General features: G+C 36.5%; 1 protein-coding gene across 2 annotated transcripts in view; it reads left to right on the top strand.

Moving 5' to 3' along the window:
- Positions 1-25,882, top strand: part of SUGCT (succinyl-CoA:glutarate-CoA transferase) — a 966,251-nt gene that overhangs the window by 821,764 nt on the left and 118,605 nt on the right. For both annotated transcript variants that reach the window (XM_053609716.1, XM_053609717.1), the window contains exon 13: positions 19,415-19,478. In XM_053609716.1, the coding sequence (XP_053465691.1) occupies positions 19,415-19,478 (64 nt within the window). The remainder of the gene's footprint in view (positions 1-19,414; positions 19,479-25,882) is intronic.

The following is a 25,882-nucleotide window of genomic DNA, read 5'->3' as shown; positions in this document are numbered from 1 at the left end:
CTGTGGAATATGTATACCTTGGAATACTATGCAGCCATTAAAAGAGATGGAGACTTTGCATCTTTTATATTAACCTGGATTGAGATGGAACACATTCTTCATAAAGCATCACAAGAATGGAGAAGCAAGAATCCAATGTACTCAATTATAATATGAAGACAATAGATGACAATGGGGAGGTAGGGGAATTAGGGATGGAGGTGAGGGAAAGAGAGAGGGGGATGGCATACCTCTTAGGAGCAGGACACAATTACAAGAGGGACTTTACCTAACAATTGCAATCAGTGTAACCAAGTTCTTTGTACCCTCAATGAATCCCAAACAATAATAAAAAAAAAGATATGTAAAAAGATACATGAATCTATAACTTTACCTTTAAGGTAAAAAATTATATATTTCTTTTTACCCTTGAAAATTTTGTTCTTATTTAAAAATATACTTATTAAAATATAGTTATATTATTATTAACTTTAATGTTATAAATAAATAGCATTCTGTTTGACTTTTGTTTAAAACAGCTTTACTTCAGTTAAGTAAATTCATTTAGGACTAAATTTGGATTGAAGGAAAAAGGAGTTTCCTAAAATACATCTATGGGAAAATAGGACTTTACAACTATATCTTTTTACTTTGTATAAGTAAAATGCAAAATCTTGGAATATAGTTGTCTCACTCAAGTGCTTTTCTGTAGGTCCAATCTGTGGGGTTGCTATCCAAGGGAGACTTCTCAATGAGGAAGGCTTTATACAACAAACCAGTAACAACAAAAACAACCATCTTAGCTAAATTTATTTAGTGTTGTGTGTCAAATGCTGTTCAGGATTTTATAGATACCCATATAATCATCCCAATAATGTTTGAAGCAGGTAAATTTCTCATTTATAGATTTTTAAACTGAGTTGGGAGAAATACTTGCCAAACTGACCAGTTGGAAGTAGGTGAGCTGGAATTTTCACCTAGAATGTCTGACCGCAGAACCTCCACTTCCAGCCACTGCACTGTGATGCTGTTGAATTCACTTTCAGTGGGATCCAAAGTAGAGTTTATTTATATTAAACTCTAGTCTATGTAAAGATCTTTCACCTCCTTCATTAAGTAATACTATTTACCCCAAGTCAAATCAAATTTATTAGCACTCGCTATGTGCCACATAGTGCATAAGCACCTCAACATATTTTTACCTAACACTTAACACATATGTATTCCAGGTACAGTGCTAGAAGCTAAGGATATAACTGGCTGGGGTTCATTTTGTGTTGTGTTGTTTAGTTTTGTTTTAATCAAGGTTAGAAACCAACATGAGAAACGCTTTAATGAGCGTAGGACATTGCTCTGGGATGGCCAAATAAAACTTTACAAAAACAATGCCATTTAATTTAAATAGAGTTTTGCAGGATACTTATATGCAAAGAAGATAACTTGGATATGTGTGTGGGGAGGGGGTGGAAACATATTAAAATTCAAAGAGGTTTTAAAGAATGTAATGTTTAGGAATCTCCTACAAGTGATTAATATTCCATTTGGATGAGATAAAAAGGAGAAAACATAGTCCAGGGCAAGAACGTGAAGGATTTTGTCTAGGCTAATAAGTTTGGACTTCTTTCTGCAGACCAGAAGTCATAGTTCAAATACCCACAGGTGCCAGGCAGATGCAGTCCTGAGGGACTCAGACTGGGTGACCACCAGTACAGAGTTGTGGGCCCTGTGGAACCCAGAAGGCACACGCCACAGCAGAAGAGAGAGGGGCCTCTCAGCTCATTTAAGTTGCATCCAAGATTCCAGACTATTACGTTTTTCATGCAAATTTATAAATCCAGGTTTATTATGCGAAATCTCTAAATTTTCAGTCTTGGCAAGGAAGATTGAAAATGATCATAAAATATGGTATAAGTCAATAAAAGCATAAATTCTGTTTTTGGACTGTGTGGGTAGGCCAATGATAGAAGGTACCAAGCAGGAGAATGACATGGTCAGGTTTGAGCATCAGAGAGTCCACTCAGATGGATAGTTATTATTTTTATTTTATTGTTTAATGAACAAAAATTATATGTATGTATATTGTACAACGTAGTATTTTGAAATACATACATGTAGTGGGATGGCCCAATTGGGCTAATTAATATACACATTACCTCATACACTTATCATTTTTGTGGTGAGAACACTTAAAATCTCCCTGGGAATTTTTCCAAATTTACGACAGGCAGTCCCTGGGTTACCAATGAGATATGTTCTGTGGATTTGTTCTTAAGTCTTAAGTTGCATTTGTATGTAAGTTGGAATAGGTATATTTACATATTACCTGTAAAAGCATCCATTTGTAAGTGTGAATTATACATCAGTTGGATATTTGTAACTTGGGGACTTACTGTAATAGCCTCCATTTGCAAGTGTAAATTGTAGGTAAGTCAGATGTTTGTAACTCAGGGGCTGCCTGTCCATTGTTATTAACTGTAGTCACTACGTTGCACAATAGATCTCTGGAACTCATTCTTCTTACCTAATTGAAATTTTATAATGTCTTCCAACCACATGCTCACCTCTTTACCCCCCCTGGCAACCACTATTCTACCCTCTACTTCTATGAATTCAATGTTTTTTTTTAGATTTATATACAAGTGTAATCATGTGGCATTTGTCTTTCTGCGCATGGCTTATTTCACTTAGCAAAATACCTTCCAGGTTTATCCAGGTTAGAATGACAGGATCCCTTCTGTTTTAAGGCTGCAGAATATTCCATGTGTGTATACATACTACTTGTTTGTTATTCATTCATCCATGGACAGACCCTTGGGTCAATCCCATATCTTGACTATTGTGAGTAGTGTGGTATTTGAATGGACAAGTGATGGGATTTGGGAAGGAATTGAACTTGACTGAGGGGAAAGGGTGATAAGCTATTAGAAAGAGTGAAAAGTCAATGAAACATCAGGTGGGAGACATGGGAAACTGGTGAAGTGCCACTGGCTGGTAGGAACTCGGGATGAGCAGGTTTGAGGTAGGGCGACAATGAGTTCGGGTGACATTAGCGACCTTAAGGGTCTCTCAGGCTGTTCAGGTGAAATAATTTTAACTTGTATAAATTTCTTAACAAGGCTACAAGGTAGGTCATATTAGCCCAATTTTTAACAGTGTAGAAATCAAAGTCCAGAGAAGTTAAAAAAAAAAAAATTGCCCAAGCCCTTTCAGCTGATTACTTGGCAGAACAGAAATTGGTAAGTGACCATTCTAGTCAAGACTTTCAGATAAGACCAGGATCTTTTGGAATTCCTGTCAACTGTTTATCATTTCCTTATTTTAGTTTCTAAGTACTCTTATCTTATAGGAAAATACAGAACACTCAAAAATCACGACTTTAGACGTGAAGAGAAAATTTAAGAAAGTCAACAGGAGTCATTGGGAAATGATCGGGTATTAACAAATGAACCAAAATAGTGAAGACATCTGCATCCCCATCCACACGGTACACATGTACCCCCCAGAAGTGGTGACCTGTGTTTGAGTTCAGGCAATTTGTATAAACATACCACTAAGTTAGAAAAAAGTTAATGTGAAAACACATTTGATTTTAAGTATATCCCAGGTTATTTGAGAGTAGAAAAGCTAATTCAAAAGGGTACAAAAATAAAACAATATTTCTTAACAAAAATAATCCCAATAAAATATCATCTACCTGCTTTCATCATAATTGTTTGCTGCTTAAAATATTCCCATCTCTATATCTAGGCTGAAAAATGTGTCTTTCAGGCAAGTTGATGACACATGTTTGAAATTATGCACCACGTTGTTGGGAAAACAAGTAAGTGTAAGAAAGAGTCCCTTAGTTTTAGTTGCAGTGTATTACCATCCCAACCCTCTGCCCCACACCCAACTAATTCAAGCCAAAATTATATATACATGACTCAGCCCTTTCTCACTGATAAAAATCTCTTGGCATATCCAAAGGGTCACTTGCCACGAAGTTATCATTGACTCTGCTCCTGCTTATCAATAATATCTGCCCCATGCCTGGTCACACAGGCTCCTTGCTAAAAATAGTTCTTATCACCTGCCCTAGAGCAAACATGCATCTGCCTACAACAAGTATTTCCCCAACAACATGAATTCCCATGAAAATCAAATAAAATGTAAATTGAAAACACAGAATTTATTGAATTTTAGAACTATCACCTTAGTGCTTTTAAGTCTTAGAAACATGTTAGTTCTTTCCTTTTTGAACCTGAGCACAGATGCAAGGAGGATATAGTGTCGGTGTCCATGATTTTTCTGTGGCCACAGGACTGTCGCTTGATTGCCTCTTGGGTAGTCATGGTCCTCTAGAATGACTGACATAAAGCAAACAAATGATATTGCTTCCTCGAGGGAGAGGGCTGAGTAATCATCACATTTATCAACTGCTGTTCTGCTTTCTGGCTGTCTGGATATCGTGTGTGCCACGACATCATTTCCTCTGTGGTTTCCTGATGCGGAAAACCTTTCCTGGTTAAACTTGTATCATACTGTATCAAGGATGATAACGAATCAAACATTTTTGGCATGCATGACTTCATTAAAGAAGAAATTGTTGAGGAAGCAGATGTTAATGCTTTGTTCCATCCTGCTGTCCTGCATATTTCTGTGGACTTACTAAAGGAAAGCTTTGCTATGCCAAATAAGGAGATGCCTTGTTGCAATTAGATCTGAAAGGGGATTTAATTTCAATAGAGTTTACAACACACTACCATCAAAGAGGAAGTCCTCCGTAAAGTATTGCTTGCACCTTTCTGTACCTTCCTTCTTAGACAGAACTTGTGCCAACAGAAAAAGTACAAATTGCTAATGGCAACCATTTGCAACATTCTGTGTCCTCAGTGACTCTTTCTCCTTATGTCTGTGTTATACCCAGGTCAGTGTGAAGTGTGCTGAACACTTTCAAGACAGCATGGAGTGGAAAATCATAGGCTCTGCTGTTGGATATGCATGCTTCCCCTCTATTTATAATATTATCCAAGTAACTTTACCTCCTCCAATCTGTTTCTTCATACATAAAATAGAGATAATAGCACCATTTCATTGGGTCTCAGTATGGATGAAATGAGCCAGAGTGTGCAAATTGCCCCCTGGATGGCAGTAAGGTGCCAGGTACTATCCTCTTACACACAACCTGTCCTCTCTTTACACTCATGCTGATTAGATTGTCTAACCCCAATGTGTCATTTAGAAAGCGCTGCCTGCTCAGAGAGTCCACATACATATTTTTTGTTATGCTATACTTTTGTCCAAATGACTTTTTTTCTCCTCAGGGTCTTTTGTTAGTTTAGTCCCTGAAATACTAAAATGGTTGGCAGTGTTCCACATTCAAGTGATGACTTCTTAATCAACAAACATTGATTAAGATAATCCAATGGCTTGTCTGTTGGACTGGACTTCCCAATCCTTGGAGAGTCTGGAATCTTCAGACTCACTCGGGAAGAGAGGACTAAATCCAGTCAGAAAGATGACACAGTTACAACCTCCTGACCTGTTCTTAGGACTAATCAAAATAGTAGATCAGATACCGCAGAAAAGAGAATTCATGATCTGATACACAGATCTGAATAATTAATTAGAATTCAACCCAGAGAGACAGAGATAAAACAAGTATAAGAGATGCACAGACGAGACACACAGAGTGATCCCATCTAGCAGTAGCTGGTATATGTCTAGTACGTGTCTGATTGGAGTGCCAGGAGAGGCGAGAGAGTAGGTACAGGTAATATTTATACACAGTTAGGAATGTCCCCATACTTTTGAAGACATAATTCCTTGTATTCAGGAAGTCCTTAAAGATTAAATAGATGGAATAAAAACTAAATAGGTTAAATAAAAAGTAATTGAGGTCTGGACTGTAGAAAATGAAAGCAAGATTTTTAAGTTAGCCAGAGAAAAAAAATACAGATTATTGACAAAACAATGACAATTAGGCTTATGGCTGACTTACTGAGAGCAAAGTGAAAATCAGAAGACTGCAAAATAATATTATCAACGTGCCAACAGAAAACAACTATCAGTTGAGAAATGTATCACCAGCATAATTTTATTTCAGAAAGAATGCAAAATAAGTAATGCTTAGGAAAATAAAAACCAAAAGCATTTACCATCAACAGATGACTAAGGAAATTCTAAAGAACATTCTGCGGGAGTAATGAATATAACCACTGAAGGAAGGCCTAAGATAAAAAACAAATGGTGGTCAAAAATTATAATAAATACATAGTGAGTGAAAAAGCATTGGGTTTTGAAAAACAGTATTGATAACACCCAACTTCCATATTTAAAAAAGAGAGAACCAAATACTGAACACAATAGCATGTAACTGGTTCCCAAACTATGTGACATCCCAGTGAATACGCAGGGTGCTGTTGGGGTTCTCCAGGGAACCCCAGTATGGAATGCCAGCTCAAGGCAGTTCATAGCTTCAACACTGACTCACACTACCCCTCTTTTGATTACATGTCTTTGTCAAACTGGGTTTTCAGATGGGTGTTGCTAAGAAAAAAGGCAAGTTCAAGAGAAAATCAATATGAAACAAGAAATATGGATGGAGGTATCCGATTTAATTTCAAGACTTAAGAATTTGTGCAGTGCCTAACAGGTGCACAAATACTATAAGAAAGTAATTGTGGTTAAGAATGAAGTAAAGATACTATTTTTCCTTTTAATTCATGTCTAATTACTTTTTCCAAATGACTACTTATTAGGACATAAATGTATATGTTTTCATCTAATTACTTAATAAACAAAATTACTTAATAAACAAAACTAAGCATTTTCTTTTTTTGCCAAGGGGTGCTGTGAAAAAATTATGGAAACACAAGGAATCCTGGGAACCAGGACAGTCTGGAATCACCTGGCACACATAGTAGAAGTTGGTAGGACTGTAATTGGATAGGTATTGGTCACATTTTTATTTTGTTAAATTAAATATACATGTTAAAATTTCTGGAGGAAAATAATAGGAAAAAGATAGAGTATATATCTTCCAGATTAGTGAATGTGGGAAACATTGTGTGTGTGAGAACAATCAATCTCAAAAAAGTTGAAAATTTTTTTATAGTAGGACAAAAAGTAGGCACTAAATGTTAAAATGAATTCAGACGTATGATATGTAAATGCAGCAAATTCTCCAGTTAAAAGCCAAAGATATGATATTCTGCAATTTTCTATTTTCAAGAGACACACCTTCAACTTAAAATGTAGAAAGATTGAATATGTCATCACAAAATGATCTGAGAAGAACATACAAATCAAACTTAACATGGTGTAGCTTTAGTAATGTTAGTACATATTTTAAAAGAAAATATATTACTGCTATACAAGTTACCTCACAGCAATAAAATTTATAATTCATCCCAAAAGATATAATTATTCTAAAATTGTACGATAAGTAATTAACAATTTTAAGACAATAAATCTGACAATTTAGTGCGGTGGTAAAATTCCTAGAAAATCGGATTATTGAAACTCAGAAAAAAAGAGAAAATCTGAATTGTCCTATATCCAGTAAAAATTAATAATTAACCTTATCACATTTATCAACAATCAGTTTCAGATACTTTGCAAGTGAGTTTCCAGTAGCTATTGAAGGATAAAATAATTTCAATCAACACATTTTCAGAAAATAGGAAAAGAAGGACCATTTTAACTTACTTTTTTTTTTTTTTTTTTCTTTTTTTACAGTTTTTGTCCGGGGCTGGGTTTGAACCCACCACCTCTGGCATATGGGGCTGGTGCCTACTCCTTTGAGCCACAGGGGCTGGGGCTGCCCCTCATTTTAATTTACTTTATGAAATAAAGTTACTCTTGAGTCTAAAACCAAACAAAGGCAATACAATAATGGAAAATTATAGGCCAACATCATTTATGAAAATAAATGCAATAAAAATTTAAACAAAACATTAGCAAACAGAACTCAAAAATAAGTGTTCTTGAAATAGAAGTTTGTTTAAACATTATAAAATATATTAATTCCTCATGTTAGCAGCAAAGTTAAATATCCTCTGAATAGAAGGATAAGAAGCATTTGCTAAAAGTAAACATCTATGGTAAAAGTTCTCATCAAAGTAGGAATAGATTCCCTAACTTGATAAAGTATGCCCATAATACCTTGGCACAAGCATACTCAATGATGAAACGTTAAATACATTTTCTTTAAAATTGAAAACAAGATAAAATGTTTTCTAATAATACTCCATTCATCAATATCTTAGTGGTCCTAGCCAGCAACATAATCTGGTAAAAAGATATAAGAATTGAAAAGGAAAAGCTAAACTATAATTATTCAGAAGTGATATAATTAATTCTGTAGAAAATGCAATGTAACCTGCAAATGAAGTATGAATAAATGTTTGCCAGACACAAAATCAGACTTTAAAAGTTAATGTTATTTTTATATGCTAGCAATGCACATAAAGTTTTATTTAAAAAAAAAATCCACTTTAACTTAACAGCTAAATAGCATGCTTTTTCTTAGGGATAAATGTAATGAAGAGTATACAAAGTTCTTATAAAAATTCTTATGCTTTATAAAAATATTAAAAAATGACTTAAATAGAAGTTAATAAGGTAAATTTTTAATGGGTAGTAAGATAATATTGTAAGAATATTTTTTTCTTCAATAGGATTTTCCTGGAACTTGACAGGCTGAGATCTTGCCAAATGAAATCCTGATACTTGCTGTAAAGCAGCGTGGCGTTGGCCACAGAGTAGACAAATAAACCAAAGAGGCCAGAAGCAGCTCCAAAATGTATAGAAATTATATACAACAGAGGAGGGATTGTGGATTTATGAGAAAAGAAAGGCTTCCCTAAAACTTGTTTCTAGGGGAAAAGATGAAATTGAGTCCTCTGTCACATCATACATACAACATAATTCCAGAGGTTTGTTTTTGTTTTTGTTTTTTGATTTTTTTTTAATTTTTTCAACTTAATATGAGAGTACAATTTTTAGGTTACATTGTTCTCACTTCCAGGGTAAGGTTCCATTTGTAGAAGAGCCCCACCCCCAGGGGGTGTGTCATACACCCTCACAATGTGCACGTTAGGGGAGATCCCGCCTCATGCCCGCCCTCCTCCTGCCACACGTCCTCTGCCTTTCTTTCCTCTACCTGCAAACTGGACTATATTAATGTTTTATTGTTTTTATGAGCATGTAATTGTTTATATATTGATTTCGTATTAGTATGGAGTACATTAGATATTTATTTTTCCATTCTTGTGATACTTTACTAAGAAGAATGTATTTCAACTTCATCCAGGTAAATGTAAAAGATGTAAAATCTCCATCTTTTTTAATGACTGAAAAATATTCCATGGTATACATATACCATGAATGGAATGAATTCCAGGTTTTTTTAAAATAAAAATATGGAAGGCAAAAATGAAAACGAAAATTTTAAAAATCCACAAGTTTTTTATGTTGAGATAATTGTTAGAATCACATGCAATTGTAATAAATAATACAGTGAGGTCCAGGCCCTCTTTCCCCAGTTTCCCAATGGTAACTTGGTATAAAACTATAGTACAGTATCACAGGGTATTGAAATTTGTACAGTCAACATGAAGAATGGTTCTATCACCACAAAAATCTCTCTGTTGCCTTTTAGTAGCCATATGCATCTCCTACCTCTTCAGTTCTATTTCTCTTCTAACTTCTGGTGACAACTGATCTGTTCTCAATTACTGGGATTTCATCATTCTGAAAATGCTATGTGCATGAAATGATATACTATGTAACCTTTTGGAATTGGCTTTTTTCACTCAGTGTAAGTCTCTCAAGATTTATATAGATGATTGTGTTTATTAATAGTCTGTTCTTTTTTACTGCTAGGTAGCATTCCATTATGTGGATGTACCACAGTTTTCTCCCTGATTCAGTGATTGAGAGACATCTGTGTGCTTGCAGTTTTTGGTGGTTATAGACAAAGCTTCTATAAATATCCAAGTGCAGGTTTTTGCATGAATGTAACTTTTTGTACAATTTATCTTTTTAATGCTCAGGAGTGCAATTGCTGCATCATAGGTAAGCTGCAAGTTTAGTTTTAGAGAAACTGTTAACTGCTTTCCAGAACAGCTACACCATTTTATATTTTTACCAGAAATGCATGAGCGATCCAGTTTCTTCTTTCCAGCATGTGATATCAGTCTTTAAAATTTTAGTCATTCTGTTAGGTATGCAATTAATATCATTGTGGTTATTGTGTAACTCCTTAACGGTTGGTGATATTCAGCATTTTCTTCATGTCACCTTCGTATTTCCTTTGTAATATACCTGTCATTGTCTTTTGCCTATTTTCTAATTCAACTGTGTTTTTTACTAACTTCTGAGAGTTCATTATATATATGTGTGTGTATAATAAATACTAGTCTTTTTGTTAGACATATTGTTTGCAAATATTTTCCCCAGTCTGTAACTTACCTTTTCATTCCTGTTAAGAAGGATAATCTTTTGCAGAAGAATCCCAAAGATTTTTCCTGTTTCATTTCCTAAACTTTATAGTTTTCCATTTTCCATTTACATCTGTGGTCCATTGTGAGTAAAGTTGTATAAGGTGTGAGATTTAGGTTGGTCCAGTACCATTCATTGAAAAGGCTGTTCTTCCTCCATTGCAGTGGTGTTGTCAGAAATTATGTGTGTTTGTGTGGCTCTATTTATGAGTTTTCTATCCTGTTCTATCGGTTTATGTGTCTTTCCTTCTGCCTAGATCATATTCTCTTAGTAGTTAGAGAATAGCAATGGTACATACGTGCTATTATCAGGTAGAGGAATTCTACCTGATAAAATTCTCAATTTTATTCTTGTTTTCAAGGTCATCTAAGCCATTCTGGGATCTGTGTCCTTTCATATAGATTTTAAAGCAATCTCTTTTTGTGTCTATAAAAACTTTGCTGATATGTTGGTAAGAATTTCCTTAAACCCATACTGTTTGGGAGAACTGACTTCTATATTGAGTCTTTAAGTACATGAACATGGAAGGATTCTCTGTTTAGGTTTTGATTTCTTTCATCAGTATTTCGTGATTTCAAACATACAGAGATTATACATATTAAGTTTTTATCGGAGTTTTTCATTTTTTTTTGAGTGATGTTAATGGTATTGTTTTTAATTTGGGGTCCCACATGTTCACTGTTGATATGCATAAATGTGATTGATTTTTTTTTTTAATGTTGGTCTTCTGTCCTGAAACCTTTTTGAAGTCATTTATTAGTTGTAGAAATACTTTTGTACATTTACTGGGATTTTCTGTGTGCATAATTTTGTCATCTATATGATTTCTTCCTTTTTTCCTTTTCTTTTTTTTATATTTCCTTATTTTGTTTTTATTCATTTTTCTTTTATTTCTTCCCTTCTAGACTATATGTCTTTTAAGCTTTTATTATTCTTCTTGATTTATTGCAGGGACTTCTAGTGATTTGTTAAATAAGAGTTGGCAAGAGCAGACATCCTTGCCTTGTTCTTGATCTTAGACTAAAAGCATTCAGTATTTCTCTGTTAAGTATGATGCTGGGTTATTTATTTTTTTTTTTTTGTAGGTGCTCTTTTACAAGTTGAAGTTATTTCCCTCAATAACCAACTTGTTGTGAGGTTTTGTTAGGTATGGATAAAGGGTTAAACATTTTATAAGAAAATTCAGGAGACTGTATCACCTAAGAACAGAGATGAATTTTTAAAAATATGGCATAAAAAGCAAAGAATATGAAGGGAAAATTCAGTAAGTTTGAAAATGCTGAAATTAAGAACTTTTGTTTGTCAAAATATACCATAAAGTAAGTGAGAAATAAAGCCACAATGAAGGATTCATATCTAGAATACGTGAAGAATTCTTATGAATTTATAAGGAAAATACAATTAAAGCAGTAGAAGAAACATGTAAGTGACTTCTTTTTTTTTTTTTTTCCAGAGACAGAGTCTCACTGTGTCACCCTCTATAGAGTACTGTAGCATCACAGCTCACAGCAACCTCAAACTCCTGGGCTTAAGCAATTCTCTTGCCTCAGCCTCCCAAGTAGATGGGACTATAGGCACCTGCCACAATGCCCAGCTTTTTTTGTTGTTGTTGTTGTTGTTGTTGCAGTTGTCATTGTTGTTTAGCTGCCCTGGGCCAGGTTGGTACCTGCCACCCTTGGTGCATGTGGCTGGCCCTGTAAACACTGTGCTATGGGCACCGAGCCACACCTGACTTCTTAAAAAAGTATTTCATTGAAGAAAAAATGTAAATTGTTACTAACCAGGGAAAATGTACTCAATCTCATTGGTAATCAAAGAAATGTAAGTTAATGTTTCAGCAAAACATTTTACAGTGATCAGATTGGCAAAACCTAACAATTTTGATAATATTAAGTTTAGCTGAAGATGTGAAGCAATTAAGAAAACATTCACAGGAGGCACCTGTGGCTCAAGGAGTAGGATCCCTACCCCATATACTGGGGGTGGCGGGTTCAAATCCGACCCTGACCAAAAACTGCAAAAAAAAAAAAAAAAAAGAAAGAAGGAAAACATTCACTATTGGTGGGAATGGTTGGTGAATCATTTAGGAAAATCATTTATCATAATCTAACAAGTTCAAGATGCATACACCCCATGTCTTAGCAATTCTAGTTCTAGGTATATGCCTTAGAGAAATTGTTGCATGAAGAGATGGTTTACATTAATGTCCACAACTGTCCCAGGATGGATGAATCTAAGACCAGCAAGCAAAATAATGTTAAGAGAAAAAACAAGTCAGAGGAGAACATAAATACCTGATTTTATTGAAATAAATTTTATAAATGAGTAAAATTAAAGACTAACTGGAGCATAAACATCTGTAGTTTACACAGATAAAACAAGTAGAGAAAAAACTAAGGCAGTATTGACAAAATTCAGGAGTGACTATTTGGAGGTGGAAGACAGAGGGACTGGGCCACCCTTAGGATTTTAAACATTTTGAAAATATTGTTTTTCTTAAGCTGGATGTTGAGTGCATGGGTGTTCATCTTATTCATACTCATTAAACTACATATACATTATATATGTTACAATATCTCTTTTCTGGCTGATAGTGATAATTTTTTTAATTACAGAAAAGACAAAAAAGGTTATGTCATATGCCTTCAAGGCAGAACAAAGTTTAGTTATAGTAATTCTTTTAAAGAAGAAATAAAACCAAAAATGTCAGCTTTTAAATCTTACTTCCATCATCTAAATAAAGTTAGGGGTTCAAAGGTCAACTTTTTTCATGAATTCATGTCATTTTTGCATTTCTTGAAGCCACAGTTTGCAGAAATAGTTGAATTAACTTTTTAATGTATTAATTTTGTTTTTCCTTCATAACTATCCAAATATTTCTATTATGCTAAAAGAATGTCTAAATGGATAAAATGGGCAATACAATAAATGAGATTCCTCTAATGTTCTTTGCTTTCCAAGATATTATTGCATGTTTTGGAAATGGTTCTCTGAGTTTTCCCATTAAAGAAGAATTCTATGCTTATTTTCTTCAAATTAGGCAGATTCAGTTTACAATTGAAAGTGCCTGTGCCCATTGTTCCTACAGAATCGGCAGATCCTCCTTTTTTGGCTGTTCTTGCCTGGGAACGACTGTGGTCCTCACAGAGATTCTCCGTGGTCTTTGAATTGTCTTTCAGTGTTTGCAGTATCTTTGGCAGAGTCAAGATCAGCCAGAAGCTGTTTTAGAAAACTGAGGGAATTGCAAGGCAATACCGGAACTTGATAATTAACTTCCTAAAAATGAATAGACATAGAACCTCCATAATTCACCACCTCCCTACCTTGACCACCTCCTTACACTGACCTAATTTTCATAGACCAGAAATGTACCGCACGTATGCATCAGTACAGTAGGTTAGTTGTTATGTTGACCACCTCCGTATGTTGACCAGTTGGTTCTTTACAGTCCTGTGGGTGGTCAAATTCAGTAAAGAAGCTTTGTGTCCAAGGAACTTTAGAGATTTATTAATAGCAAAAAATACTCTCCTGCTACTTTTATAACATAATGAAACTAAAAGGAGCCACCTACTACTCAGCTAATTCAATTTAATTCAAAGAGTCCAATAAGTATTTATTGAGCATCTACCAGATAGTGCCAGATAACATTCATGGCCCTAGGCATATGCAGGGGACAAAAGTTATGTAGCAATAACCGACCAGTAGTTACCATTTGATTCAAAAGTCTCCTTTACAGGGCTGTAAGCTTCATAAGGGCAAGACCTTGCTTTCTCTGTGATCCAGTTTTTCCACAGCACTTAACAATGCCTGGCACATTAATATGTATTTAATGCATATTATTAATTATCAGCCATTACTGTGAATACAATTAAGATGTGTTTGTTGCATGAATGGATGTACCCTAAAGCCACACAGCTGGTACTTGGTGGAACCGAAGTTTGAACTCAGTCTGTTGACAATGCTGAAAGCAGTTGCCGTTTCTCGTGAGCACACTGCATACCAGGGCCTATGCTTTACACTCACCATCTCACTAATCTTCAAAAATTCCTTAGAAAGGGATGCTATTTTCCCCTTTTCACTAATGAGGAACCTCTGAGTACTTAAGTGCTTTGACCAAGATCACCCGCTGGGTCTGTCTACTTCAAAACCTGAGCAAGTCCGGGCCCAAATCCTTCCTCTTTTCACAGCCTTTGTATCTGTAGTGCCAGAGTATCCTTGGTTACCTATAAAGGAGCTGCTCAGTTTATTAACTAATTGCACCACATGGTGTCATGCAACCGGTTTGGCTGATTTTCTTTCCCCACTTAATTAACTAATTTGTTTTACAGAATTGACCACATCAGCTAGTTATTTTAATGATAAATCAAATTATGCTTGTCCACTTTTTCTTTGACTGTCTCCAACTGCCAGAAGCCTGGTTCAGCACTGAGGGTCAGACACACCTACATTATAATCCAAGATCAGCCACTTATTAATTGAGAAATCTTGGGCAAATACTGAACCTCTTTAGGCTTCTGTCAGTAGTAAAGATGAAAATAATAATTTCTACCTAGTCTGGTTAATGAGAGGATTAAATGAAACAACCCTTTAGTTCCCACCACAATGCCTGCCCCTTAAGGAGTTTTGTTGAGCAAACAGCTGCTGTGATTATACTTATCATTGCTATTTTAAACCTTAACATTTAATGTCAAGATCACCTTTGTTCTCTGGTCTTTACTGACCTCCTTGACCTGGGTCCTTTAGCTTCCTTTCAAGGTCTGCAGTTCCCTCCTTGCTCCTCACTGGTTGTTCCTTCATTATGCAGCTTAAACCAGGTATAAACCTGGGCTGGGGTCTCCTGTTCTCTATCCTCTCTTCTAATTACAGACCCTGTTCCTGCCAGTTTTTGCATCTCTTCACTGCTGGCTCCTTCACTGTGTCTAGCGTACAAGTGCTGAATTGGATTAAAAGGTCACAGTGAATGGATAGGTCATTTCTCTTTCATGCCTTGACGCTATTGCCTTGACAATGTGGCCTTCACACACATTCTTCATGTTTGTCATTTCATCTCTTCTCATTTGCATATAGCTCTCTTACTTTCTGTAAAGATTTTCACTGAGGGGCTCCATTTTTACTGTTTGCACTTTTCTACCTTGCTAGCACCAAGTTACAGATTTTTTTCTCCTGCCATTCCTGCCATAAGACTTTATAAAAAGACTTTTCTTATTTTCACTTAAACTTTTATTTCCCACATTACTTTAAGGTATACATTTTACTCTTTCCCCCCATCATTAGTACATTACCGTTTGACTCTATCATTAGGCTGTCAATCTGTAAAACGCTTGAGGAAGAGACCTTATTTTAAACAGGCCTGATACTTTGCTAAAGAGGTTGGTGCACTGTCTTCAATTCTATTCTTGTCAAGAATAGGCTTTTGAAATTTCAAGGAGAAGAAATGGAATTTAGAGGAGCTACCAAACCATGACAGAACTAAGAAGGCTAAAATAAGTAAAAAGAAGCAGAAAACAGTAACATCCAAAGATATTGCCAAATGGACAAAATTCACTACAGAGTTACAGGAAAGGTCCCTACTTTATTTTAAAATAACTCAACATGCAACACAGAATGCCCTGAATGGTAAGACTGAGAATCAAGGCATAAAATCCTCTTTAGGGAAAAACTATAGTTGAAGCTTCCTGAAGATTGGGCCTCCAGTTTATTACGGGCCATAATGAAATGACACATTTTAAAATTGGATTTCTAGGTTAAGATGATAGAGATTGCTGTGTCAAGGCCAGATGAGAAAAGGAAAAGGGAACTTTTAGTAATCGTTACCTAAGAAGTTCTGTACAAGTGGTGGTAAGCAATCGCTTCTTTATTCCTAATGAAGTTTGAATGAGACAATCAGCTAAAGCAAAGCAAGAGAGATTTATATTAGAATTCAAACACACTTCCTGGGTTCTAAGGCTTTCAGATATGTTACTAAGCAGAGCAGGATGCATCCCACAAACAAGGCTGCAGAGTTGTCTGAGATTCCAAACCATTAGGCAGTGTTTGCAGGGATAGCACTGCCACAGCCCACGCTGTTCTCCGGCATCATCTGACCTCATTCGCAGGGAAAACCTATGGAACCGTATTGACTTCAGACGTTCCTTGTAAAGGTGGGTGGCGACCAAGCCGGAGAATAAATCAGTCTTTCTAAAGATGGGGGCTCAGAGCAGCCCATTTCTCTCATCACTGTTTGCCTGCTGCAGCAAATGAGAATCCACAGCTTCTTTCCTTTGCCAAACATAAGAAGAATGCATATTTTTGCTTAAACTTGAACAGCTTTCAATGCAAAGGAATTGATAAGGTTAAAGATTTATATTGGAAATATCCTGTACAGGCAACAGTCAGCGTAGGGGTGAAAGAAGCTGCTTCCGTGGAACATTTCAATCAAATGCTAGCTTCACAAAACTTTGACATATGTCCCTTGACCTTTACCAACTACCCTTTCACGTTTGACACTTAACGTTTGCTGCATGATTAAAATGCAGCGTTAATTAATTTCAACACTATCAGTTAAGTTATATTTAGCTGAGAACACTCACTTTTGTCTTTCATGAGTAGCACTGCAGTGTTATTACAGAGAGGTAGTCAGGAGGGCAACAGAGATACGAGGAGAGAAGAATGATTCAGTGTGCAGATAATTGTTTCAAGTGAAATTTAGCTCGGTATTTTTGTTCCTGTCCTCAGTAGAACTGAGATTTAGCACCTCCTGTTGGCATTTAGCCCCCACCCCCACATAGGAGGAAGCTGTGCTGGGCGGGTGCTGAGAACGAACCACACCAGAATTAAATTATAGCACAGTTCTAACACTGGCGAGAATTTCCTATGGCTAGCTCCTGGGTACAAACCTGGTGATCCCAAAAGAAGGGCAAAGCGTCTCTAAAAAAGATCTCTATTGGTATGGGATTGCCCTGGATAAGGGAGGTGGATGGATATAGTTGTTTAAAGAGCATTACCCCTGAAGTGGACCATTCCCAGAGAAACCAGTGGAAGCCAGAATATTTAGCCATAGCAGAATTGTAGCTCTGTACTCAAAAAGTTACCAGGAAGTTGTCCTGATGATTTATTCCATAGCATGACCAAAAAGCACTCCAGAAATGGATACAACTCAAGAGGGCTCTTTCCTTGGGCTTTCCAAATGAGAAAACATTTTTATTAGTTTCTTTATCCCACACTCTTTTGTTCTGTCAATGAATTTGGTAAGAATGTAAATATGCAAATTTTGCTGTTACCTGAAATTCAAAACACTGTGGAACCATTACAACTGGCATTCTTTGGGGTGTTGGCATGAAATTTGTCGTCAGTAAGTTTACTATGTCATTGAAATACTTCTGCCATTTATTTATTTATTATTTAACTTTTTTGGAGATAGCGTCTCACTTGGTTACCCTCAGCAGAGTGCTATGGGATCCTAGCTTACAGCAAACTCAGACAATTGGGCTCAAGAGATTCTCTTGCCTCAGCCTCCCAAGTAGCTGGGACTACAGGCACCCACCACAGCGTCCAGCTATTTTTTAGAGACAGGGTCTCACTCTTGCTCAGGCTGGTCTCGAACTCGTGAGCTCAAGCAATCCATCCACCAACAGCCTCCCAAAGTTCTAGGATTACAGTTGTGAAAGCCACCATACCTAGCCTGCTTCTGCCCTTTAGATACATGTACAGAACAGGAAAAGGGAGGCTTTTCACTTGGTAGATGATGTAGGTGAAACACAATTTATATGGGAGGTGCCCAGATATGTCTTACTGAGAATAGACGTTGAATTCTTCGAGACAGTATACTCAGGTAACCCTCGGTTGTGAAAAAACAACAGAACAAAATGAACCAAAACAAAACAAAACCCAAAAATCTTTTTACCATTTTTATTTGTGTATCACAGAACATTTGTCTTCAGGAATTCAACTTTTATGTTCTAGAATCTGGTTTTTCCATACCTTTATCTCATCCTCTACCCATAGTTGGAGGGCACTGCAGGTTTTATTTTCCTTCCCATCCCCTGGGAAAAATTCCAACCTCCATTTGCCAGGAATTTAAGTAGCTTGATTTCAGCAGTTAAATGATTCAGCATCAAGACACATTTTTCTTGTCAGGCACTGGTAGGATGTCCCTGTGCTGGTAACTGGCTTTAGATCTTAATCCCAAGCCTCGTGTACTTTATGGGCCAACAGATACCTATCTTGGTTCCACCATATGAGAACCTAATCAACCCTCTAGGATGGGGTCTCTAGCTATCTCACTATCGGTTTGTGCAATCCTGTTTCTAAATTCTAGTTTTATTGAAAACATCCCCAGTTTCAACTTCATTGCTCAAACCTTTGGCCTGGGACTCCTCTGAATTCCCTGTCACCTCGCTCTGATCATGTACTTGTCATTGCAGCCTTGAATCCTTCCACTTCCAGTAGTTGCTAGGCCTCCTGATACTCTGATCCACCTTCACACTGGGCTGGCTCCCTACATCATCTACCAAATAGATAGTCAGGAGCACATGTGCCACCCCGGCTGGCTACTCTCTCCCGGGTCCTGGGTCCTCTCACCCTGCCCTTCTGCAGTTGACCTTGGCCAAGCCCTACTGTGAGGTGATGCAGGAAACGCTGGGCTTTAATATTAGGGAAGCATACACAGATGAAAGAGAGGATATAATTTGTTATATTTAGGAGAAAATAACATTTCTAAGCGTGGGAAGAGTTTGTAGAAATGTAGATTTCTAGTCCTTGAGTCGTCCAGTCTTTTGCCTTCACTTGGTGTATCATAAGATGAAGCATTATTTTTACCCCAAATATTTATTTTCAAAGGAAAATTTCAGACATCTCTATATTTTGCAATATCTTTCTTGAATGTTGACCTAATAGGTGACTACCCATATACCTCAGATTAAAGACAGTTTTATTTAGTAAATTATTTTTCTCTCTGCTTTTGTATTTTAAGGTACTGCACAATGGCCTCGTCATGGAGATGGAGCATCCGACTGTGGGGGAGATCTCAATCCCAGGTCTGAATACTTTTGGTATTTTTCCTAACACCTTTCTTTGCTAATAATTCCCATATGCTGTGATCTCCCAAACAACTCATCAAGACATTATAGAAACTTATAATTTTGAGAAAAGGGGGAACCCTAGTACCACATTCACAAAAATGTATGCTAAGGCTACAGAATTGTGTTTCAGCTCTGCATGCCTGTGACCAAAAAATGCTTGTATTTTCTAATTCCATTTTTGAGTAATTGTGTGCTCACATTGTCAACAGGTAGATAATAATAGACATGGCAAACATTAATAAATATAGCATAGTTCAGATGAGACAGGAAAGAAAGCCAGGCAAGATGGAAGTGGTATCCAAGGAAGGCTACTGACAGTTCAGCCCAGGGTATTTGCTTTCGGAACTATGATTTAGGGTATGGATCTGTGCTTTGCAGGTCAAGAAGCTAAGTGTGTACAGTAAACCCAGAAGGAATTTTTGTAAATTGACTCAGACTAAACTAATTCACCAGAGACTGTTGCCTAAGCCAAAGTGCCAACTTTTTCATTTCCAGAGGGAATTCTCTTTGCAGTAATCAGTAGCCTCAAGCCTACTCTCAACATCCTTTTGGGTAGTTCATTTAAACTGCAGTGAGAACTCATGATCAATATAGTATCACCCTACCACCACCCCACCACAGACTTCATTTCTCTAGTGATCATGACTTTCTCATCCCTCAGATCAGTTGCTTCTCGTCTCTGGCAATTGCAGGAAGAACACTACATTCTCGTTCATTGTGTTTCTATTTTCTAGACTATACAAAAACCATACACTTATTTTTTTCTTTTTTTCTGACAAAGGACAATGAAATTAGCTAGGATGTAACTTTTGATTGTTTTTTCCTGAAACCATTTCCTGGTCACTTTGCTTTGATTTTGGTATTCCCCAATCTCCCCGGTCAAATCACATAGAGCATTCACCTTTACAAGTATCAGATCTCATATACTGAAGAACTGCTATTGTTAATTTTATTTAAATAGGCTCTAAATCTAAAATTTGGGGTCAGCTTGATAATAATCTTCTGTGATCAGCAGATATGACCACTGGCACACAGAAAGAATAAGGAAGGGAAAGCATGATGAGTGAAGCAGGTGGAGAGAGAACATTCTCATGTTACAAGAGCATGAAAAAAAAATGGTATGCATGGATTAAGGAAGGTACATAAGAGAGCACATCAGAGACTGGGATCGCATGTTACAGGGAAATGCTATATGCTATATGGTATAGACATACGGTGGAAAAAATCATGTAGATAAAAGCAAAGAAGGTCATTCATTTATTCACATACTCGAGCATATATTATGTGCTAGACATTGCTTTGGGTGCTGGGAATACAAAAATAATGCAGACAACTTGGCCTCTAGTCTCCTGTAGCTTATACTTAATGTAAATTCAGGTAATATGAACAACCAACAAATGTTTCTATAACTGTAAATGTTAATTATTACAACTCCTACAAAGACAGGAAAGAATAATGTGCGTCATAGAGAAGGATGGGGTCCGTGGGGCCTCCTGTAGTCTGGGCAATTATTAGCCTGTTTTATAAACTGAGATTGAAGCACAAAAAGAAGAGAGAAAAAGCATTTCACACAGAGGGAACAGAATGGGAAAAGACTAGCAAGGGAGAAAGAGCAGGGTGTGGCTAAAGCCAGTGTGAAAGGTGGGGATGTGGGGCAGGAAATGAGACTGAAGAAACAGGCAGATCCTTGAAGACCTGCTAAAGATGATTTTACTCTAAATGTATGTGCGTGGGTGGGGTGGTGGTGGTAATACGACACAATTTACAACTTAAAGCAGGGAGTCAGGAAGTTATTATTGGAGTTTAGAGGATAATGTCTTAAATTAGGGTCAAGGTCATAGAGATAAAGAAAAGGGAGTGGCCAGAAGAAAATGTAATCATAGCACTGTCAGTATGACTAGACCTTAAAAGGCATTTTGTTCAATGGCATCTCTAACTATCTCACTATTAGTTCACTGTTTAACTTTGAAACTGTAGAACTAATTTTCCAAATGAAGTCTGGATACCTAAAACAGGAAACAAGAGTGTAGCACTCCACTGGTTTAGCGTTCTGCCTATACCTATACCACCATGCTTCAAACATCTCTCCTTGGAACCATAGGCTCTAAAGAATAATTCAAGAACCAATGATCTAATTTAACTCCACAAGTTTGTAGATGAGGTCACACAGTCGTTGGTATCCCCAACACCTTAGAGGTCAGAGTGAGCATTTGAAAGTCAAGATAGTTGTTAGCGTGATAGTGAGGAAAAAGGTAAGTCAGTGGCCAATCTTGAACAAACCATTTGATATCAATGCTCTCTCAATCAATCATGTGTGAATTTCCTGATTTTCTGTTTTCTGTTTTCTTTTCTTTTTTTTTTTTTTATTAAATCATAGCTGTGTACATTAATGCGATCCTGGGGCACCATACACTGGTTTCATAGAGTTTGACACATTTTCATCACAGTGGTTAACATAGCCTTCCTGGCATTTTCTTAGTTATTGTGTTAAGACATTTATATTCTACATTTACTATGCCCTTATATATTCACATATACCCTTGTAAGATGCACCGCTGGTGTAATTCCACCAATCACCCTCCCTCTGCCCCCCTCCCCCTCCCTCCAATCCCTCTCCCTCTTCCCCCTATTCTTGGATTATAACTGGGTTATAGCTTTCATGTGAAAGCCATAAATTAGTTTCATAGTAGGGCTGAGTACATTGGATACTTTTTCTTCCATTCTTGAGATACTTTACTAAGAAGAATAAGTTCCAGCACATCCATGTAAACATGAAAGAGGTAAAGTCTCCATCTTTCCTGAAGGCTGCATAATATTCCATGGTGTACATATACCACAATTTATTAATCCATTCGTGGATCGATGGGCACTTGGGCTTTTTCCATGACTTAGCAATTATGAATTGGGCTGCAATAAACATTCTGGTACAAATATCTTTGTTATGATGTGATTTTTGGTCTTCTGGGTATATACCTAGTAGAGGAATTATAGGATTGAATGGCAGGTCTATTTTTAGATCTCTAAGTGTTCTCCAAACATCTTTCCAAAAGGAATGTATTAATTTACATTCCCACCAGCAGTGTAGAAGTGTTCCCTTTTATCCACATCCATGCCAACATCTCTGGTCTTGGCATTTTGTGATATAGGCGAATCTTACTGGAGTTAGATGATATCTCAAAGTAGTTTTGATTTGCATTTCTTTGATGATTAAAGATTATGAGCATTTTTTCATATGTCTGTAGGCTGCACGCCTGTCTTCTTCAGAGAAGTTTCTCTTCAAGTCCCTTGCCCAATCTGCGATGGGATCACTTGTTCTTTTCTTGCTTATACGTTTGAGTTCTCTGTGGATTCTGGTTATTAAACCTTTGTCGGAGACATATCCTGCAAATATCTTCTCCCATTCTGAGGGCTGTTTACTTACTTTACTTACTGTGTTCTTGGCTGTGCATAAGCTTTTTAGTTTGATCAAGTCCCAGTAGTGTATTTTTGAAGCTGCTTCAATTGCCCTGGGGGTCCTCCTCATAAAATACTTGTCCAGACCGATTTCTTCAAGGGTTTTCCCTGCACTCTCTTCTAGTATTTTTATAGTTTCATGTCTTAAGTTTAAATCTTTAATCCAGTGAGAGTCTATCTTAGTTAATGGTGAAAGGTGTGGGTCCAGTTTCAGTCTTCTACAGGTTGCCAGACAGTTCACCCAGCACCATTTGTTAAATAGGGAATCTTTTCACCACTGCATGTTTTTAATTGGCTTGTCAAAGATCAAATAATGGTAAGTAGCTGGATTCATCTCTTGGTTCTCTATTCTGTTCCAGATATCTACTTCGCTGTTTTTGTGCCAGTACCATGCTGTTTTGATCACTGTCGATTTGTAGTATAGTCTGAGGTCTAATAGCATGATTCCTCCTGCTTTGTTTTTATTTCTGAGTAATGTCTTGGCTATTCAAGGTTTTTTCTAATTCCATATAAAACGAAGTATTGTTTTTTCAAGATCTTTAAAGTATGACAGTGGAGCTTTAATAGGGATTGCATTAAAATTATATATTGCTTTGAGTAGTATGGACATTTTAACAATGTTGATTCTTCCCAGCCATGACCATGGTATGTTTTTCCTTTCTTAACATTTTCAGCTATTTCTTTTCTTAGAGTTTCATAGTTCTCTTTATAGAGATCTTTCACATCCTTTGTTAGATAAACTCCCAAATATTTCATCTTCTTTGGCACTACTGTGAATGGAATAGAGTTCTTAACCGTTTTTTCAGCTTGACTATTGTTGGTATATATAAAGGCTACTGATTTATGAATGTTGATTTTGTAACCTGAGACGCTGCTGTATTCCTTGATCACTTCTAAGAGTTTTGTAGTAGAATCCCTGGTGTTTTCCAGATATACAATCATATCATCTGCAAAGAGTGAAAGTTTGATCTCTTCTGACTTTATATGGATACCCTTGATCGCCTTTTCTTCTCTAATTGTGGTGGTTAAAACTTCCATTACAATGTTAAAGAGCAGTGGAGACAATGGGCAGCCTTGTCTGGTTCCTGATCTGAGTCGAAATGATTTCAATTTAACTCAATTCAATATGATATTGGCTGTGGTTTTGCCGTAGATGGCCTCTATGAGTTTAAGAAATGTCCTTTCTATACCAATTTTCTAAAGTGTTCTGATCATGAAGGGATGCTGTATATCATCAAAAGCTTTTTCTGCATCAATTGAGAGAATCATATGGTCTTTGTCTTTTAATTTGTTTATGTGCTGAATTATACTTACAGATTTACGGATATTGAACCAGCCTTGAGACCCTGGGATAAAACCGACTTGGTCATGATGTATAATTTGTTTGATGTGTTGCTGGATTCTGTTTGTTAGAATCTTGTTTAATATTTTTGCATCTATATTCATTAGTGATATTTGTCTATAATTTTCTTTTCTTATTGGGTCTTTTCCTGTTTGGGGAGCAGGGTGATGTTTGCTTCATAGAACGTGTTGGGTAGTCTTCCTTCTTTTTCTACATTTTGGAACAGGTTGAGTAATATAGGTACTAATTCCTCTTTAAAGGTTTGGTAGATTTCTCATGTGAAGCCATCTGGTCCTGGGCTTTTCTTTTTAGGGAGGTTTTGTATGGTTGATGCTGTTTCCGAACTTGATATGGGCCTGTTCAACATTTCCACTTGACTCTGGCTAAGTCTTGGAAGGTGACGTGCTTCCAAGTATTGGTCAATTTCCTTCAGATTTTCATATTTCGGAGAATAAAGTTTCTTGTAATATTCATTAAGGATTTTTTGAATTTCTGAGGAGTCTGTTGTTATTTCATCTTTGTTGTTTCTGATTGATGAGATTAGAGATTTTACTCTGTTTTTTTTCTGGTTAGGTTAGCCAAATGTTTATCTATTTAATTGACCTTTTCAAAAAACAACTTTTTGATTTATTGATCTGTTGTATAATTCTTTTATTTTCAATTTCATTTAATTCTGCTCTAATTTTGGTTATTTCTTTTCTTCTAGTGGGTGTGGGGTTGGAATGTTGCTTGAGATGTCCCATTAAGTTGTTAACTTCCTCTCTTTCTGTTCTCTTGAGGAAGGCTTGCAGTGCTATAAATTTCCCTCTTAGGATTGCCTTTGCGGTATCCCAGAGGTTCTGATAATTCGTGTCTTCATTGTCATTTTGTTCCAAAAATTTGGCAATTTCCTTCTTAATCTCATCTCTGACCCAGCTATCATTCAGCATAAGGTTATTTAACTTCCATGTTTTTGTATGAGTATGCAGATTCCTGTTGTTACTGAGCTCAACTTTTATTCCATAGTGGCACAGGTTAGCTGAATGGATACAAAACTCAGGCCAGATATTTGTTGCGTACAAGAGTCACTTCTTACCTTAAAAGACAAATATAGACTCAGGGTGAAAGGATGGTCATCCATATTTCAGGCAAATGAAACCAGAAAAAAGCAGGTATTACAGTTTTATTTGCAGATACAATAGGCTTTAAACCAACAAAAGTAAGGAAGGATAAGAATGGTCACTTCATATTTGTTAAGGGTAATACTCAATATGATGAGATTTCAATTATTAATATCTATGTACCCAACCAGAATGCACCTTAATTTATAAGAGAAACTCTAATAGACTTGGGCAACTTGATTTCTTGAAGATTTCAACACTCCTTTGGCAGTGTTGGATAGATCCTCCAGTAAGAAGCTGAGCAAAGAAATTTTAGATTTAAACCTAACTATCCAACATTTGGATTTAGCAGACGTCTACAGAACATTTCACCCCAACAAAACTGAATACACATACTTCTCATCAGCCCATGGAACATACTCCAAAATCGATCACATCTTAGGTCACAAGTCTAACCTCAGTAA

Source organism: Nycticebus coucang, chromosome 11 (assembly GCF_027406575.1).
Source record: "Nycticebus coucang isolate mNycCou1 chromosome 11, mNycCou1.pri, whole genome shotgun sequence".
Classification (NCBI taxonomy): Eukaryota; Metazoa; Chordata; class Mammalia; order Primates; family Lorisidae; genus Nycticebus; species Nycticebus coucang.
The sequence above is the reverse complement of the archived record's forward strand: the minus strand, read 5'-3'. Positions and strand labels throughout refer to the sequence as shown.